At 52.8% G+C, this 17,682-nt stretch overlaps 1 protein-coding gene across 4 annotated transcripts in view; it reads left to right on the plus strand.

Moving 5' to 3' along the window:
- The window catches only part of HK1 (hexokinase 1), a 112,652-nt gene that overhangs the window by 90,288 nt on the left and 4,682 nt on the right, over positions 1-17,682 (plus strand). For all 4 annotated transcript variants that reach the window (XM_082715231.1, XM_082715232.1, XM_082715229.1 and 1 more), the window contains 8 exons: positions 4,133-4,288; positions 6,733-6,966; positions 9,045-9,349; positions 10,684-10,832; positions 11,120-11,239; positions 12,108-12,203; positions 13,652-13,751; positions 16,496-16,679. In XM_082715231.1, the coding sequence (XP_082571357.1) occupies positions 4,133-4,288; positions 6,733-6,966; positions 9,045-9,349; positions 10,684-10,832; positions 11,120-11,239; positions 12,108-12,203; positions 13,652-13,751; positions 16,496-16,679 (1,344 nt within the window). The remainder of the gene's footprint in view (positions 1-4,132; positions 4,289-6,732; positions 6,967-9,044; positions 9,350-10,683; positions 10,833-11,119; positions 11,240-12,107; positions 12,204-13,651; positions 13,752-16,495; positions 16,680-17,682) is intronic.

A 17,682-nucleotide genomic window follows, 5' to 3' on the forward strand; every position in this document is an offset into this window, starting at 1 on the left:
CGGGAGAGCTGCGGCTCTACTCGATGGCCCTGCTGTCTCAGGGACCTCTGGGGGATATTCTGTAATATGTACATATGCAGCGTGTTACAACTCTAAAACCCTCTCGCTTCCACATTTGCAAGCATACGTGACCCCAGGGGTTTCAGATAAGACATTATGTAGCTGTAGTGTCCATCATGCCCTTAATCAGAAGGGCAGGGGACTGCTGCCTTCTCAGTGGAGCAGGGCAGTTACCTGGGATAACTGACAGATATGACCCAGGCCCATCTGTCCTGGCTCCAGTGGGGGGATCTCCTGTGGCTTGGGTGGAAACCTGGATTTCGCTGCCATCCGTTTTGAATTATTTCTGAATTTTTCTAAGGGGCTGAACTATAGCCCTTGGCTGAATGGTGAACTGGGCTCACAGTTGCCTTGCAATAAGCATTTTTGGAATGATGGCTGGAGGGATGCGTGGATGGATAGTGGATACGGAGGGGGGATGGGGATGGACAGATGAAGGATGGGGGTGGGGGGAGATGGGTGGATGGTTGAACGGATGGATGGTGGGGATGGAGGATGGATGGAGGGTGGAGGGGCGTGGCTAGATGGCTAGCAGATGGGTGGGTCAATAAACAGTGAATGGGTGTAAGAGTGAAGGGTGTATGTATGTTTCCCTGTGAACCGAGCCCCAGAGGTCAGCTCTTGTTAAGAAAAAAGCTGAAGAAGGGATAACGTCTTGAGTTACATCATGTATTCCTGGAAATAGGCTACTGGTCAGAGAGTTTTTTGCCAAAAAAATTTCTGCTCTTTTCCTAGGTTCCTTGTCTAAGTTTTTGGGGATTCCCTGTGTTGTCGTCTTTGCAATGCCGGGTTCTTCAGAGCCATCTTGTCCTTCTTGTCAGGGAGCGGTGTTAGCTCCATTTGACTGGTGGGAAAATTAAGGCCCTGGGATAGGACAAGCTGCCCCAGGAGTCCTGGTTGAGCTTGATCTGGTTTGGGCTTAGGGTTTTCTGCCCCATTTGAAAATTTGAGTTTCTAGAGTGAGCTTCTAGAATGTCTAAGAGTCAGCTCTTCTCATTTTCGGACAAACGTTTATCAGGAAGGGTCTGGAGGAGTGATTTTTCATCCCTGATTGCATATCAGAGTTACATAAAGGCCTTTTAAGAACATACTGCTGCCCAGGCACCCCTCACCCTACCTACCTCCCTCCTAGTTCTGACTCTCACTGCGCCTGGGCTGGGGCTGTCCTCAGGAGCCGGAGAGTTCCCCAGGTGATTACAGTATGTAGCCAGGGTTGAAAATGTAGGCATGTGGGATATGCACAAAGGCCAACCCCCAGATGGGCTCTGGACCCCTACACACCCGCTCATTCATTTTGTCTGAAGTTTACCCTGACAATGTACGGTTGCCGGGAAGGGCATCGGCATGGTAGCTCTGTGGGTCCTGCCTTCCTTGGTGACCTGCTGCTTTCAGGACAGCAGGGGACGGCTCGGAGTAGTCAGCAGCCCCAGCCAGGCCCCGGAGTTAGGCGGTGTCTCTCTAAAAGGGGTCAGACACCCAGCTTCCTCCCTGCTGTCCTTGTATTCTAGGCCTTTGAGATTCTGGTCACATACCTATCTCCTACTCTGGATTTGAGTCCCATCTTCTTTCATTTTTAATTCTCTTTCTCCTCCCCTCCTGTCTCCTTGGGCTTCTTGATCTTCTTTTTCTGTGTCGTGTCTGGACTTTTGAATGCCATTGCCTGGTGTGATTCCTTACCGCATCCTTCAAAAGGCAAGGAGACACTTGCCTCACAAAACAGCACCAGCAGTGAGCAGGATGCTTCGACCTGGAGAGTTCTTCCGTCTGAATGGTGGCAAAGTCCATCCCCAGACACCCGTGCTTACCATCGCTCTGCCCACTTTGCAGACCTCTGCACACTGCTAGTCCCGCTTAGCATGGCCTCAGACCTGTCCCACCTCTCTGTCCCTGGGGTGCTGGTCCCAGCACACCCTGGCTGCCAGGGGAGCTCCTGACTGGCCATCAAGTCCTTGCTCCCCTTGTCTGACCATGATTCCCATTCCGCCCCTCCCAGCCTGTCCCCAGGCCCCGTTGGGTCTCAGCCCTGCCTGGGTATGCCAGCGGGCAGGAAGGCCACAGCACCACAGTGTTGCCTGCCAGCCTGTGGTCATCAGCCTCTGACTCCCACCAGGCAGGTCGCCACTTGCTGGGTCCCGGTGGGAAAGGAGCCTGTTGTGTCCGTGTGCCTCCAGTGGGCCGAGTGAGGCCCATCAGAGGTGCCTTTTCCTCGTCCTGCTGCTCTGACGGCTTCAAAGGATCTGTGTACATAAAAGACGTCCTATGGGAAAGGGAGATCATTTTGCATGCCTCTGGAGGGCACAGTGAGAAGCAATGGATAGAAGGTGCCAGGAGGCTGATCTTAGCTCTTGCTAAGGGGAAGAAGCTTTTCTGTTGTCACATCGCCCGAAGGGGGCCAGCTGCCTAGGGAGGAAGTGAGCTGTTAACAGTGATAGCTCACATTTGATGGCATTGCCCACAAGAGGGGCAGGACAGCATGGTGCTGAGAGCCTAGCTTCTGGTGCTTAACTGGGTTCCAAGTGTGGATTTGCTACCCCTTGGCTCTTTGACTGGGCAAATGATATGACCACTCTGGGTCTCAGTTTCCTCATCTGTGAAATGGAGATAGGGACATTGTCCACCTCATGGGACTGTACTGAGCATGGAGCAAGTTAGTACACGTGATGTGCTTAGAAAAGCGTGAGACATTCCTGATGCAGACACGGTAGCACCTCCCCCCCATGAGCCCTGCACGGTGACCTCATCAGCGGGCCCTCCCCCCTCCCCAGTATCCAGGTGAGGAAAGCAGGGAGTAGAAAGCACGGTCAGTGGAGAGCCAGGATGCAGCCCAGACAGTCTGGCTCCTGCCTGCTTTGAGATTCCTGATCGGGACTACACAGAGGCAGTTCCCACAGGTCCTTGGGGTGCTGGCGGAACGGCCGGGCCTCAGAGAGGCTGGCGGAACGGCCGGGCCTCAGAGAGGCGCCCTTCTGCCAGGGATCTCCGACACAACCTTGGCTGGGGCGGTCGTGTCTGGTCCTGTCCGGAGCGGGAACAATGCGGACCGTGTTTCTCTGTGCCCATGTTGGGATAAAGGGGGGCCAGGTGCTCAGGTCCCAGCAGCACCCAGGCTGGCTCAGGGGGGAGCAGCATGTTCTGCTGTGTCACAGGCAGCTCTGGGGGTGCCAGCTAGGCTCCCTCGGGGGAGAGGCAGGCTCCTGGATGTCAGCCTGCCGCTGTGGTCTGTCCCGGTTGGAGCTCCCTCCTGGCCCCTGCTTCACCAACACATGGGGCCCGAATCTGGCTCGGAGGTGGCACAGAGCCCTGGTCTGTGGTCGCCGCTCTCCTATAGCCTTGGGCTCAAAATGGCTGCTGCGCTTCCAGACCTGCCACCTCCCAGGGAGGCGAGAGAGAGAGAGGATATACTCTGGGACTGGCCTGTGGCTGCCCATGAACTGCTCAGAGCCCTCCCCTGGGATTTAGGGTAATGTCAGTGAGGGAGGAGTAGGCTCCCCAAAGCAAATTCATGGTCATTTTGGCTAGAGAAGGAGAACGTGGATGCTGGAGGGGTGGCCAGCGACAGGGGTTCTGTGGGGCGTGGCTGTGTTTCAGCCCCATCAGCTTCCCCCCGCCCCAAGAAGGCATTTACCCTTTCTGAGCCGGGAAATGGAGAGACTACTTCCAGCCACCTTCTGTCACAGGGCTCGGGGACTTCCCTGCTGGAGTGATGGGCAGGAAGGCCCTTTAAAAAGCATAGTGCAGTGTTTTGTAAGAAATGATCGTGTTCTGCGTTTCTGGGGCGGCCTCCTCGTCATCCCCAGTCTCAACCTCCGGGCAGCCTTCCCTGCCTGTCCCCGTGCCCTGCCCTGGCGATGGGTGTGGGGTCTGGAGGAGACGCCCCCTTCTCCACTGCTGTGTCGTGGTCATTTAGTGACACAGGTGTGTGATTTTGCCTGCTGGTGAGCCCGTGAGCATGAGGCAGTGCCTCCTCCTTCTCCTTTCTGCCTCCTGCCTGTCTGTCCTGCACCTCATGAGCCGCCCTGGGAGGACGCTTATAGGGAGGCCCTGAAAGGTGCCACGTGCTTTTCTCCTGCAGGTTTGAGAAGATGGTCAGTGGCATGTACTTGGGGGAGCTGGTGCGACTGATCCTGGTCAAGATGGCCAAGGAGAGCCTCTTATTTGAAGGGCGGATCACCCCGGAGCTGCTCACCAGGGGGAAGTTCAGGACCAGTGATGTGTCAGCCATTGAGAAGTAGGTGCTGCCCCTCGGGCTTTTCTCTTTCCCTTCACTCCACCCCGCACCCCTGCCCACCTACACATGTGAGGGCTGGTGATTAGAGGCCAGGAAACTGAGATTCCACTGGGGAACAAGGAGTTCACTGAGCCTGGGCCCTGGGCTTAGAAGCCCCTTGGGACATGTGAGGACCTTCTCCAGACTCTGCTTTAGAGAACCCTGGTGACCTCAAGATAATTGGGTGTTCCCTGAAGAAAGGGTTCTGTGGCTAATAGGATTGGGAAATACTGCATATTTATTCTCCATTGAGAGATCTGTAGTATTCATTACCATATATATTAAAGAAAACAGTTCATTTTGGTTGACTTATAATTTCCCAAAATCCTTTTTTTCTTTTTTTTTTTTTGAGTGGGGGGACACAAAACGAGAGCACGTATGTGAACGGGGGTGGGGGGAACGAGAGAGAGAATCCCACACAGCCAAGCAGGGTCCATGCACAGTGTGAAGCCTGACTTGAGGCTCGATCCCACCACCCTGAGATCATGATCTGAGCAGAAATCAAGAGTTGGACACTTAACCGACAGAACCACCCAGGTGCCCCAATTTCCCAAGCTTCTCTGGTGCCTGAAACACCCTTCCCACTGCCCACCTCCCATTCTCTCACCTCTTAACAGCCCGATGTGTTCCCTGGCACAAGTTTGATAAATGTGGTTAGCAGCTGAGACGGGGCCGATAGGGAGGACCGAGACCAGCCAGCCACCTGACTGCGCTCTTTCTGCCGTGAGAAACCCAGGCGTCTCTGCCCCAGCTGTGACTTGTGGGCCTGAACCCAGAGAGGGAAGAGGGTGAACTTGATCCTAGGGCAGTCTGATGTGGTTGGGCGCCTCCAGGTCTGAAGAACTGGTGTCTTGGGGCTGGCCTCCGTGGGCCACCAGGCTCGGTTCCCGGTTCGGAGACAGGTAGCCGGGCAAGGCGCTCTGCTGAAAGATAGGGCTGGTCCGGTGCTAGAGACGTCCATTCATCTCCACATGAGGCTGTCGTTCCCACTGCCCTGCTGAGTGCCAGAGACATCAAGCTGGTGGCTTCCTAGCTCTGGCTCCTGGGGGCATATGCAGGTCAGTGGGCTGCAGTCAGAGGAGGCAGCTGTGGAAGTTGGAAGGGGTTTATGTGGACTTACTCCTCTCTCACATCCCCGGGCATTTACCCTCGGATCACTCTCCCCCAGGAGCTCTTGGGGCAGAGCGACTGTCAGTAGGACGCCAGGTTCCGAGCTTCTGGCTACTGGGAAGGTAGGGGGCAGGAGGCCCATGGCGGGTCTTCAGAGCCATTGACAGTCAGGAAATGCTTGCCTTCCCTTTGGCCTCTTCTGGTGTTGGCTCTTTGGTTACCAAGAAACAAAAGCCCACTTGAACTAGTGCAAGAAGACAGGTAGACTGCCGTAAATGTGTCTCAACAGAACCTGAGTGTCCCACCAAGGCAGACGTTCAAAGCATTTTCTTTAAAATCTGCAGTAAGATGGTGTCACCCATTTTTATTTAGCATTGTTCTGAAGTCTTAGCCAGTGGAAAGAAAGAAAGAAAAAAAAGGAAGGAAGGAAGGAAAGAAAGAAATTAAAGGCATAAGAATTAAAAAAAAAAAAAGGAAGTAAAATTATCATTATTTGGATGTTAATTGTCTGTGTGGGACACCAGAAATACCTTGACAAGTGAATAGAATAACAAGAGGTTAGGGAGTTCACTGGAGATAAGGTACAAAAGTCAAACTGCATTTCTATATATTGGCAATAGTTAAAATATGCATGTGTTTAAATAAGCCTTTTATTTTAAAATATTTGTAGACTTAGAGGAAAATTGCAAAGATGGTACAGAGTGTTCCTGGGTATCGCTGACTCCGTTTTCCCTAAACATCTGACATTACTGTGGTACATGAAGGTGAAAAAAAAGGGAGCATACATATATGTATATATATTGATATATGCCATCTATACCATACCGTCTATAATAGTAACAAAATCCTAAAGTACCTCAGAATGAATCTAACAAAAGACGCACAGAACGGGTATGCAGAAAATTCAAATTTGACTGGAAAACCTCAAGGAAAGGGGTGTCCGCATCCCAGGACGACTCCCAGACAGACCTCAAGAGCAGATTTGCCTGTGTCTCCGGAGCACCGAGCTCTCGGGCGAAGGTGGCCACGTCTCACCTGCACTTCTCTCTATGGCCCTGGCATGTCATGTCCCACCCCAGCACAGTTTTTTCTCTTATTACCTGATATTTCTTATGGAGGAGACTCCTTCATGTGTTCTTCTCAGGCATTTGACAGTCTTAATCCCATACCCCCCCCCCACCTCCCTCCCCCACACATGGCGAATGTATTTCCCCTTCCCAGGACTCTGGACCCTCAGTGCTTTGTGCTCCCCAATGGGATCCTTAACTCACGGTTATTGGCCTCTAACCTCACAGGAATAAGGAAGGCCTCCACAATGCCAAAGAAATCCTGACCCGCCTGGGAGTGGAGCCATCCGACGACGACTGTATTTCAGTCCAGCACGTGTGTACCATTGTCTCATTTCGCTCTGCCAACCTGGTGGCTGCAACACTGGGCGCCATCTTGAACCGCCTTCGAGATAACAAGGGCACACCCAGGCTGCGGACCACGGTTGGTGTCGACGGGTCTCTTTACAAGACGCACCCACAGTGAGTCTGCCCTTTGCTACCATTGGCACTCAGTGCCCATCTGGGCCGAAGACTTCCTCCAAAGGTCAGACTTTTGCACCCAGTGAAGGTTTTTGGCACACAAGACAATTGTAGTTCTGGGCAGAAAGATCAGAATTGCCCACTTGAGAAGTACCCAACCCTCAGTCAGTTCTCCTGGTGTTGCATCTGTACTGTCCTTTCCCCATCACTTCTTCCGTCGTGTTAGAGACATCTGTGCTGCCGGGAACACTGGGTGGAATGTGTCTGTATCTTAAGTTCTCTTGCTTATCCATTTTGTGTCAGAGACCTTCATCCTCACTGTAGCTTGCTTGGGTCATGTTGCAGTGCCCACATTCTTGTTTTGGAAGCTCCTGTGGAAGGCCCCCCAGCCCTCAGAGATACCTTTTGAAAATAGGCAGCTTGTAGACCTTTGCATGTGAGAGCTGGTCCCTGTTGGTGATGAGGGGCTGCCTTCTTGTATACCAAACCCCTTAGCCGCAGAAGCCTTCTGTGGTACCGAGAACACGGCTGGTCCAGTTTTCGAAAGCTAAAGATGAAATTCCGAGTCTTTGTGTGTCATTAACAATAGCTGCCCATGATATGATTGTTTTGCACAAGATCTCAGATGTTTTGGCACTCTGTGTGCGAGGTGCATGTGACGTGGTCTTGTGGGCCCTTCACAGCCAGTTCTAAACACAGTTACACGAATGTGGACTTAAATGGAAACCGTTCTGGTACTGAGCAGCTAGGGCGTGAGCTCGTTACATGTCCTTATCTGTTAGGTTTATAATTTTATCTCTCTGTATTTTTAAAGTATTTGTAATTTTTAAAAAAGATTTTATTTATTTATTCAAGAGAAGGAATGAGCACAAGAAGGGGGCAGAGGCAAAGGGAGAGGGAGAAGCAGGCTCCCCAAAGAGCAAGGAGCTTGATGCAGGGCTCGATCCCAGGATCCTGGGATCATAACCTGAGCCAAAGGCAGACGCTTAAATACTGAACCACCCAGGTGCTCCAGTAACTGTAAAAATTTTGATAATGAAACCAGCTATCTTTTTGAGGGATCGGTGGTTTCTTGGCAAATGTTTGGATAAGAAAGGGATTTGCAACATCACTTTAAACATTTTTTTTAATTGTGGTGAAATATACACTATGGAATTTACTGTCATAACCAGTTTTGAGTATACAGTTCAGTAGTCTCAAGCCCGTGCACACTGTTGTGCAACCGGTCACCACCAGCGCCTCCCCAGCTCTTCATCTCCAATGTCACGAGTACAACCAGTGACTTTGATCAGATGTGTTCTCTTTCAGAAACCACAGGTGTTTGGTATAGAAACTTGAGACAGTTCAAAAAATGACAGAGATTAGAAGGGATTTTTTTTATCCTACCCCTGGCATTGGTCAGTGTTAATATTTTGGGGTTCTGGTTTCCCTGTTTCCTTTGGCAAGCAGCCTTCCACACTTAAAACAGACCATAAACTTTGGGGAGCTTCTGTGTCTCACTGAGTCCTTAAGTTCTCTTCTGGCCGATAAAGAATGTCTTGACTCTTGGGGGCGGAAGGAGAGGGCAAGTGAAAATAGAAAACAAGAGTGGTTATTCGCAGAGCCAGTAACCAATCGAATAAGCAACTGATGAACTCACTTAGTTCCCATCACCCACTATCCTCCAGATCCTGTCAGTCCTCATGGACTCCAAGGTTAAGTCTCAGGCCCAGGGTCACCTAATGCAGGTGGCAGAGCTTGTCCTTGTCTTCTGATCTGTCTGAATTCCAAACACCGGGCTCTGGACCTCTGTGTTGTCAGCTCCATCTCGTGATGGAGGACAGAACCCTTTGTGGACCCCGAGTTTTCTGTATTTGATACTCGCGTCTTAATGTGTGTGACTGTGGGCCCTTCCATTTTTCCTTTTTACTTCTCTGCATCTGCCACCTTTTCTCCAAAGCACATGTATGACTTGGGTGCTGAGAACATCAAGTCTAGAACATGGAATTCAGATGTGGGAGAAGAAAGGGGAACCCGAGCTCCTTGACTGATGGCTTAGTCTAACGGTTGTGGCCTGCTTCCTCCCCCCTGGCCCCCAGGTATTCCCGGCGGTTCCACAAGACCCTGCGGCGCTTGGTGCCTGACTCCGATGTGCGCTTCCTCCTCTCGGAGAGCGGCAGTGGCAAGGGGGCCGCCATGGTCACCGCGGTGGCCTACCGCCTGGCCGAGCAGCACCGGCAGATCGAGGAGACCCTGGCCCACTTCCGCCTCACCAAGGACATGCTGCTGGAGGTGAAGAAGAGAATGCGGGCGGAGATGGATATGGGCCTGAGGAAGCAGACGCATGACAAGGCGGTGGTCAAGATGCTGCCCTCCTTTGTCCGGAGCACTCCAGATGGGACCGGTGAGGGCCTCTGCCGGGGCCGACGCACCTCTCCTGCTTCTCCCATCAGGGGCCAAACAGGGCTGCAGGGAAGTCGCGGATGCATATATTTTTGGCAGGAACTAGAAACGCAACCCTTTGCTTTCCGTTTTTCCCACTGGCTGGCCCCGTGTGTGAGTCAGGGCACTCGACCTGCCCTGGATCCGGCCTCCCAGGCAAGCACCATCTCTCAAACCACAGTCCCGCTCAGAATCAGAAGGTGTTCTTCCAGCAGTGAGCCTGGGCCGGTCCCACAACGCTGGGATGGCCATGGGTCCTCTCCCAAATACATTCACTGGCAGAAGGATAGATGCCCCGGTGCACCCTTCCTAGCTCCTGACATGGTGTGCGGCGGGGCAGATGGGTCCGGGGCTCCAGACAGGTGGGAGAACAGAATCCAGCCCTTACAGCTGACCTTGCTGAGCGCTCTGGGGACTCGAGGGGCTCCTTGGGTGGGCCTGGAAATCAGATGTGTGGTGGGAATTAGGTTCCCATGGGTAAGTGACTTACAACTGTGTTACACCCTTGCATTCAAGACCACCCTCAAGCCTAGTGACCTCAAATGGCAACCACGTCTTACTGCTCCTCTGCACCAGGCCCAGAGGGTCTCTGCTGGACACATTTGTGCGTCTGCACTCTCTGGGTCAGCCCGGAGGCCTTGCTCACGCGCCCAGCCGTCCGCACTCAGCGAGGGTGCAGTCTTGGCCTTGGCTGTGAGTCCCATTCTCCAGGGGCCGCCGGGCTCGTCCACATGGCAGCATCAGGGCCCATGAAGGAGAGGAGGGACTTTTAAGGCTCTCGGAGGCCTGGGCTGGAACTGGCTCAGCTTTGCCTCTGCCACACTCTGTCGGCCAGAGCGAGTCATAGGGCTGGGCTGGAGCCAAGGGGAGGAGAAACCGACTCCATCTTCCGATGGGAAGAACTGCAGAGTCACGTTGCAGAGGAAAAGTACAGGGAAGAGAATGACTGTGCACATTTTTACAAACACTCTACACATTGATATAAACTGCCAGTTTTTTTGTGAGTTTCCCTAAAACCGGCTCACTGTTGCCACGCTTTTTAGGAACCCCAGAGAAGTTTGTTTGTTTATCAGGACCATTGGTTCATCCGTTGGTTTTCAGTCCCTGCAGTGAGGCTCGAAGGTCGTGGCGGTCAGAGTGTTTGTGCCCACCCTCCCTGAGCCCGAGCTATGTGCTGGAGGGAACAGAAGCTGAGGCTTCCCCCCTGTATTTAATACGGGGGCTCGAGTCTTGGGGCTACTGGCTGCCACAAGGTGCTTAGCTGTTTTTGATGTTGTTTATGTTCTTGACTAACAGAGCACGGTGACTTTTTGGCTCTTGATCTTGGAGGAACAAATTTCCGTGTCCTCCTGGTGAAAATCCGCAGTGGGAAGAAGAGAACGGTGGAAATGCACAACAAGATCTATGCCATTCCCATTGAAATCATGCAGGGCACCGGGGAAGAGGTGAGACAGTCTGGCTTTGATGCCACGATGGCCCACATGTGTCACATGTTCAGTGTCCTCCGCGGTCCGCCCCCAATCTGCCTTGGGGTGCATGTGGCTCTGCTGTCGTGTCCTTGTGGCCTGCAAGCACTGGGCACCTTCAGCAACACTGCGGAGTTCCCGAGGGTGTGCTCACTCTGCATGTGTTGGGGCACCTGTGTGCGTGCGTGCGTGGAAATGTGCCCTGGCGTGCGTGCCCTGAAGCATGAAGCCAGAGAGCATGGGTTATCCCTTCTTTTCTCCTGCAGCTGTTTGACCACATTGTCTCCTGCATCTCGGACTTCTTGGACTACATGGGGATCAAAGGCCCCAGAATGCCGCTGGGCTTCACCTTCTCGTTCCCCTGCAAGCAGACGAGCCTGGATGCGGTAAGTCTCTTCCCTGCAGGCGCCGGATGGTGCTGGCCTCGAGGCTTCCCCCAGCCTCACCCGTCCCTTTGGTGTCGGGAACGGTTCCCACGTCACAGTGGGTTAATCCGGCTTTCTGTCATGCCCTCCGCTTCATTTTAAGACCCTTCTCTATTGATTTTGTATCATTTGCCACACCCACCTCTTCCGGGACACAAGACGGAGGCTGTCAGGCTGGAGGAGCCACGGGTGCCTCCTTGGGTCACAGGTGGGGGTGTGGCCAGGGAGGGAGCCCCCGGAGCGGCATGAGCTCATATGGAACCTTGGGATTTAAGGCAAACGTTAGGCAGTGCTAGGGAGGCGGGGTTGGGCCACTTCTGGAAGTGAGTTAATCAACTCACCGTGCTGACTTAGGGGTTTTTCCTCTGAAGCATTTTCACATCTCAGCAGCTAGGTCCATATAAACTTGTGTTTTCTGCAGTTTTTAAAGCTCCGCATTGTTTAAGGAGTTCGTCCTCACTGACACCTTTGGTCATTGTAGTCGAGGACAAACCTAGCAAATGTAGAACTTTGTTCAAACTGAAAGTTCGCTTTAGGCAGTAACAGTGTTCCTAAAAGTTTGTATTCTCCACTGATGTTGTTCAAAGACTGTTCTTTAGGGGAACTAGATGGTTATACCAGGGGGTATCTACGTCTCGGTTTCTCCATCTATGAAATGGGCATTGTGGACCAGCTGGCCACGGGGACCATTAGGAGGGGGTAGGCCCGTGGAGGGCCCCTTCTTTGGGCCTCAGATGCTCTAACCTCATCTCCCTGGGAGTGAAATGTTATGTTCTGCCCAGAAGGGCTGATGCCACGGGACTCACCTGGTGCCTTTCCTCTCTTTCAGGGAATCTTGATCACCTGGACGAAGGGTTTTAAGGCAACTGACTGCGTGGGGCATGATGTAGCCACGTTACTAAGGGAAGCGATAAAAAGGAGAGAGGTAACTATTAAAAAGATATTTTTTTAAATTTTCACTGTTGGGGGGGTTATAAAAATTGTCCTTGCTGGGTCGTAAAGAATTCAGACAATACAGAAGCGTGTGTGACCTGGGCAGGCAGATTCCCTAAACTGTCAGCAGGTAAACAGGAGGTGAATGGTTTTATGTTGTTAAAGGATGGTTTAAGAAAGGTAAAATCATGACTCTCTGACAGCTTGAAGAAGAAAAAAGCAGCCCCTGGTGACTGGGCCCAGTCAGCCTTGGTGGCTGGGCTCCTGGTGAACATGGAGTATGACTCCATAACTGATGGAATTAGACAGGAAGGAGAGGAGTCAGTACTCATGTCTGCGCTGAGCACGCACTCAGACAGTGGCCCTGTTTCCGGACAGCCTCAAGGCCTGGGCAAGCCCCGCTCCGAGCCCTCCCGGAAACCACCAGCCCAGGCTCAAATCCTGGGTGGGTGCTTTCTAACCTGTTCCAAGATGCTCATAAGCTGTCACCCTCGTGGCACCTGGTCCCTGTGCCCGGCTCTGTTTGACTGTAGGTGTATTTCTGATGGTCTTTGGCTGGAGGACATTGAAAAAATATAAAATGGAAAATTCCAGAAATGTTGTTTGATTTATCAATGAGGGAATTAGTTAAAAAAAAAAAGTCCGAATGCCTGTAGTTCAAAAGAGTAATCAAATGCACCAGCCATGGGGAAGGCTGATGTGAATGGGTCTTTATGGGTTGCACCCAGCAGAGTACGTAAGACAGCTTCCATCCCATCACAAAAAAACCTGGTGACCTTCTTTGGCCCACATCAGCGCTGTCCCCATTAGCATTCTTGACCCTAGTTCTGTGCAGAGACCGACCCATGTACGCACATCTCGTAGCAGGAACCCTACCGTACGCACACTATTACACCTTGCTTATTTCTCTTAATGTGAGGAAGGCATCTTGTCCTGTCATCACACAGAGACCAACGTGTCCTTTCCTGTGGCCACACAGCAGCGTGGTGGTTGCTGGAACCATGTCTTACACAGGTTCGCACATAGCCCCTTCTGATCTAGATTTCTGGTCCGTGCAAGCCATGCAGTCAGTATCTTTGTGTACCTGCATGGCTGTTTCCGAAGGACGGGTTCTGAGGAATGGATATTGGTGTTCTGTTTTGCCTTCTGGAAGGCTCTAACACTCTGAACTCCCGAGAGAGAGCTGCTCGGCCACAGTCTCTCTTTTCTCCATTCAGTGGTTCCCTCCAGGCTGCCTCTGTGGCACTCGGCAGCATCTGTGAAATGGGTGGCATGCTTCTTCTCTTTAATTCTCCAGTGTCCGATTCATCATTAATAGCAGGTGTTTAGTTAGTGAAGGAATATTTAGTCACCTCTTAAAGACTGGTGAGGAAGCTGTTTCAATTGAGGCACCACGAAGCACTATCCCTCCCCTAAAGCCGTGTCCCTTTCTTTCCAAAGGAATTTGACCTGGACGTGGTGGCTGTGGTCAATGACACGGTGGGCACCATGATGACCTGTGCTTATGAGGAGCCTACCTGCGAGGTTGGACTCATCGTAGGTGGGTGTCCTGGAAAGTCTGTCGCTTTGGGCCAGGGAAGGCTGGGTTTTTCTGTTCTGTGGGGCCATAAGCCAGCAGCTCAGTCCTCTGTGGGAGACACTCTATCTGTCCCTTTTGTCCTCTTACTGCCTCCAGAGTTTGGAACAAGGTTGCAGAGCTGTCAGGGGACTTTGTCCTCCCAACACTCAACCCCAAGGCTCGCGACCAGATAGCCAGAATGGAGCTGTCCTGGAACAAGGCCCCAGATGGCTCACAGGGCTTGGGTGGACAGGGTGGGAGTACCTGGGGCCGTCCTGGCCACCAGGGCAACCACTGGGCCTATAGGGAAGGCCACCCGGCAGGAGTTGAGGGGTGAGAGCCCATGACTGGGAAGGCAAGAGAGCCCTCCCTCTCCCCTGACTGTGGGCAAGGGCCAGAGAGTAGTCTCGGGCACCGTTTTGCTTCTAGCAGCCACTGTCCCGTGAGCAATCCCAGCCACTTGGGTGGGCCACAGAGAGGTTGGCTCTGGGGGAACCCTTATAGTCCAGGCACAGGAGGGGTCTGGACTCGAGAGCACGTCATATCGGAAGCATATCAGTTCGGGCTGTGAGAAGACCATTTGTCCCACTGAGTCTGCTCCTGGTGTCCGAATGTTGGGTGAAGGCCCTATTTCTTGGCCAACCTCTGTAGGCCCTACCTGGTCAAGGAGGGCCAGCAGGCCTGCTGGGCAGACCCTTTGCTAAATGTCTGGGAGATGGGGAGAAGGCCCCTGAAGGCTGCCTTCCTGGTGCTCGGGAGACCTTTTCATTTGTAAAACCATTTTGGCTCCTGAGAAAATTCTGAAAACTGGGGAGCAGCTGCAGGTGTAAGGTTTTGGGGGCCTGACTCTGGGGCTGTTTGGTTCCTTCCTTCCTTTTGCTAAGCTTTCTTCGCCCACCCCTCCCAGCACCTCAGCTTCTGAACGGGCTTAGGTGTGACACGCAGATCCAGAGTGACACAGCACATTATTCCCCACGCCAGGCTGGGCCTGGCCTTCCTGCTCAGTTCAGGGCTGCCTGATGAGCTGTTCCTGGCAGCGGGTGAGAGCGAGCGGGTGGGGTGGAGCTTGTCCCAGCCCCGCCCCCTCCCCTGCCGCGGTCACACCCACTTCCTCCTCCCTCCGCCCATCCATCCCTTTGCTTCTGACGCCCGTTGGCAAGAAATATGATTTATGTTTCGGCTTTCTGGGCACCCCTGGCCATTTCTGGGGCGGCTCTTCTCTTTCACACTTAAGGGTGAAAGGGAACTGAGAGAACAAAAACCCCAAACAATCCAGTGACCACAGGGAGAAGCGTTGGTGAATTCTACATACCTTTCTTTAAAGGGGACGAAAACAACCCAAGCCCTTTTGGTCCAGCTAGTGGGGACTGCCTTGTGTCCCCCAAGGGGGCTGAAAGTCTATCTGTATCCCATCGAGGCCGGGTTGGTGGTACTCTGGGGCCTGGTTTCAGGGAGTGGGGTCCTGCTGGAATTTCTGTTAGAAATGCAGAGTCCCAGGCCTCGCCCCCCACCTTCCGCTTCAGAATCTGCATCTTAATAAGCTTCCCAGGTGACCGAGGTGCAGATCCAAATATGGGGGGCAAGCATTCCGTGGTTAGTTGGTTGGTTTTACATTTTCTAGTCCCTTCACAGAGATAAGGCCCAGGACCTCGGGAATGGGGATGTCGTGGTGACGGAAACTGCCGAGAACCGTTTCAGACACTTCCTCTCAGTTTCCGTACTCGGCTCCTCGGGGATGAGAGCAGCAGACCGTTGGTGGTCCCACCGCAGTCCTTGTGGGCCCACAGACTAGGCAGTTCAGGGACGGAGAGCAGAGGCTCCTGGGTCCCTGGGAACTGTATGTCAGACTTGGTGTGTGCACCCAGACGCAGGTCCCTTTTCTCAGGAGCATCCTCAGGTTTTCAAGGAGGGCTGTGACATCAGACTGGCAAGGTACTGCCACCTTGAGAAAGGTGCCATGGACGTGCTGGGACACTGTGGTTCCCTGAGCCAGCTGTGAGCTTCATTCTGAAGCATGTGGGGGAGGGGACCGGGCCGGCGCAGTCCATGACCATTCAATCCGTGAGGATGAGCGGACATCCATGGTGTGACATGATGTGACAGCCCCAGTGTATTTATTTTATAGATATGTGTGTGTGTATGCAGTTGTGTGTACGTGTGTGCACGTGTGGAGAGAAATATTCTTCCAATCTGAATACTGCCTAAACTTTTGCCATTGAAGACCTTGTTCTTTCTTTTTTTTTCCTTTTTTTTTTTTTTTAAGATTTTATTTATTCATTTGACAGAGAGAGCACAAGTAGGCAAAGTGGCAGGCGGGGTGGGGGTTGGGGGAAACAGGCTCCCCCCTGAGATCATGACCTGAGCCGAAAGCAGAGGCTTAACCCACTTAACCCACTGAGCCACTCAGGCACCCTGAAGACCTTGTTCTTTGTTGTCACACTGTCTTCTGTTAAAATAAACAGAGCTCTGCCTAGGCAGGTAAACCCATGAGGGCCTTGATTTTGACGTCCTGGTTTCAAGTAAGTGAATCAGATGCTCTCTGGGTAGTTTCACTCTGACTCTCTTTCTATTTCGAGCTTTTCCTGGAAAACAGTAGGAAAGCCAAGCTGTTGCTTTATTTGTCCCAAGAATGTACCCCCCTCTCCCGGGAGTCCCGGGCCCCAGGCCCTCCCAGAGACCCCAGGTCCAGGGACTACGGCCGGTCACTGCCCCCTTGTGTGTTGCAGGGACCGGCAGCAATGCCTGTTACATGGAAGAAATGAAGAACGTCGAGATGCTGGAGGGGAATGAGGGGCGCATGTGTATCAACATGGAGTGGGGTGCCTTTGGGGACAACGGGTGTCTGGATGACATCAGAACGGTCTATGACAGGCTGGTAGACGAGTATTCTCTGAACGCTGGGAAGCAAAGGTAACTCTGCTTGGTGGCAGGGGACACATGGGGGGCCAGGACGGTGAGGGTGGAAGGCTGTGGTCTGCCTGTTGAAATAGAAGAAGCTTCTAGTAGAAGTGGAGTCTGGATATAGGCTTAGAGACTAGTCCCTCAGTTTCCCTCCTGGCCTTTGTTTTTGGCTCAAGGAGAGCAGAGAACCAGGAGGATGCCCCCCCCCCCCCCACCCCTGCACCATGGTACATGGTACACATGGGCCCAGGTGGGTGTCCTGGCCAGGTGCTGCCTCTGCCCAGGAGTCTGCCCAGAGGACAGGGTGGCAGCAGCCACACCGCTTCCCTCAGTGACTGTGTTCATTCTGGAACATTCTGGTCTTTCCATTGCTCTATGTTTCTTCCCCATCAGATTAATAGAAGCCTCTTGGTCAGCAGGTTTTTGTTTTGTTTGGCGGAAGTAAAATGCACTTGACCTGCAGTTGTCAGAGGGCACAGTGTGTTAGGATGTGGACAGTGGGGGCTTCTGTTCATTGTCCCCCAGCCCCCTGCATTGCCTCTTGGCAGTTTGGAGCCTGGGTCCAATGCCCTGCCTGAGATATGTGTCTGTCCTCCCTACGGACAGACCAAGGACTCCTTATCTGAGGCTCCCAGGACTCAGGCCATCCTCTGCTGTTGCCCGGATGGGTTGGTCCGAGCTGTGTCCCCAGGAGCAGGAAGAAGCACTGGGGCGGGGGGTGGGGGGGGCGGGCAGCACCTCCCAAATGAGACTTGTCCCCCAGCCAGTCTCAAGATCTTCGCCTTTTCCGGATACAGCCATGCTGTTATTTACTCAGTGGTTTTCTTTAAGTCAGCTTCTATTTTTTACTTAAATTTAAGGAAGGAGAATGAGGGGGAAACCAGGATTATTGTAAACAGATGATAATCGTAAAATGAATAATGCAAAGACGAGCGTCACTCGATTCCAGCTCCTGTTTCCCACCATAGGCTCTAAACAAGGATCCCCTGGGTCGGCAAGGCGGTGGCAGGCG

This window comes from Mustela nivalis (genome assembly GCF_964662115.1).
Source record: "Mustela nivalis genome assembly, chromosome: 2".
NCBI classification, from domain to species: Eukaryota; Metazoa; Chordata; class Mammalia; order Carnivora; family Mustelidae; genus Mustela; species Mustela nivalis.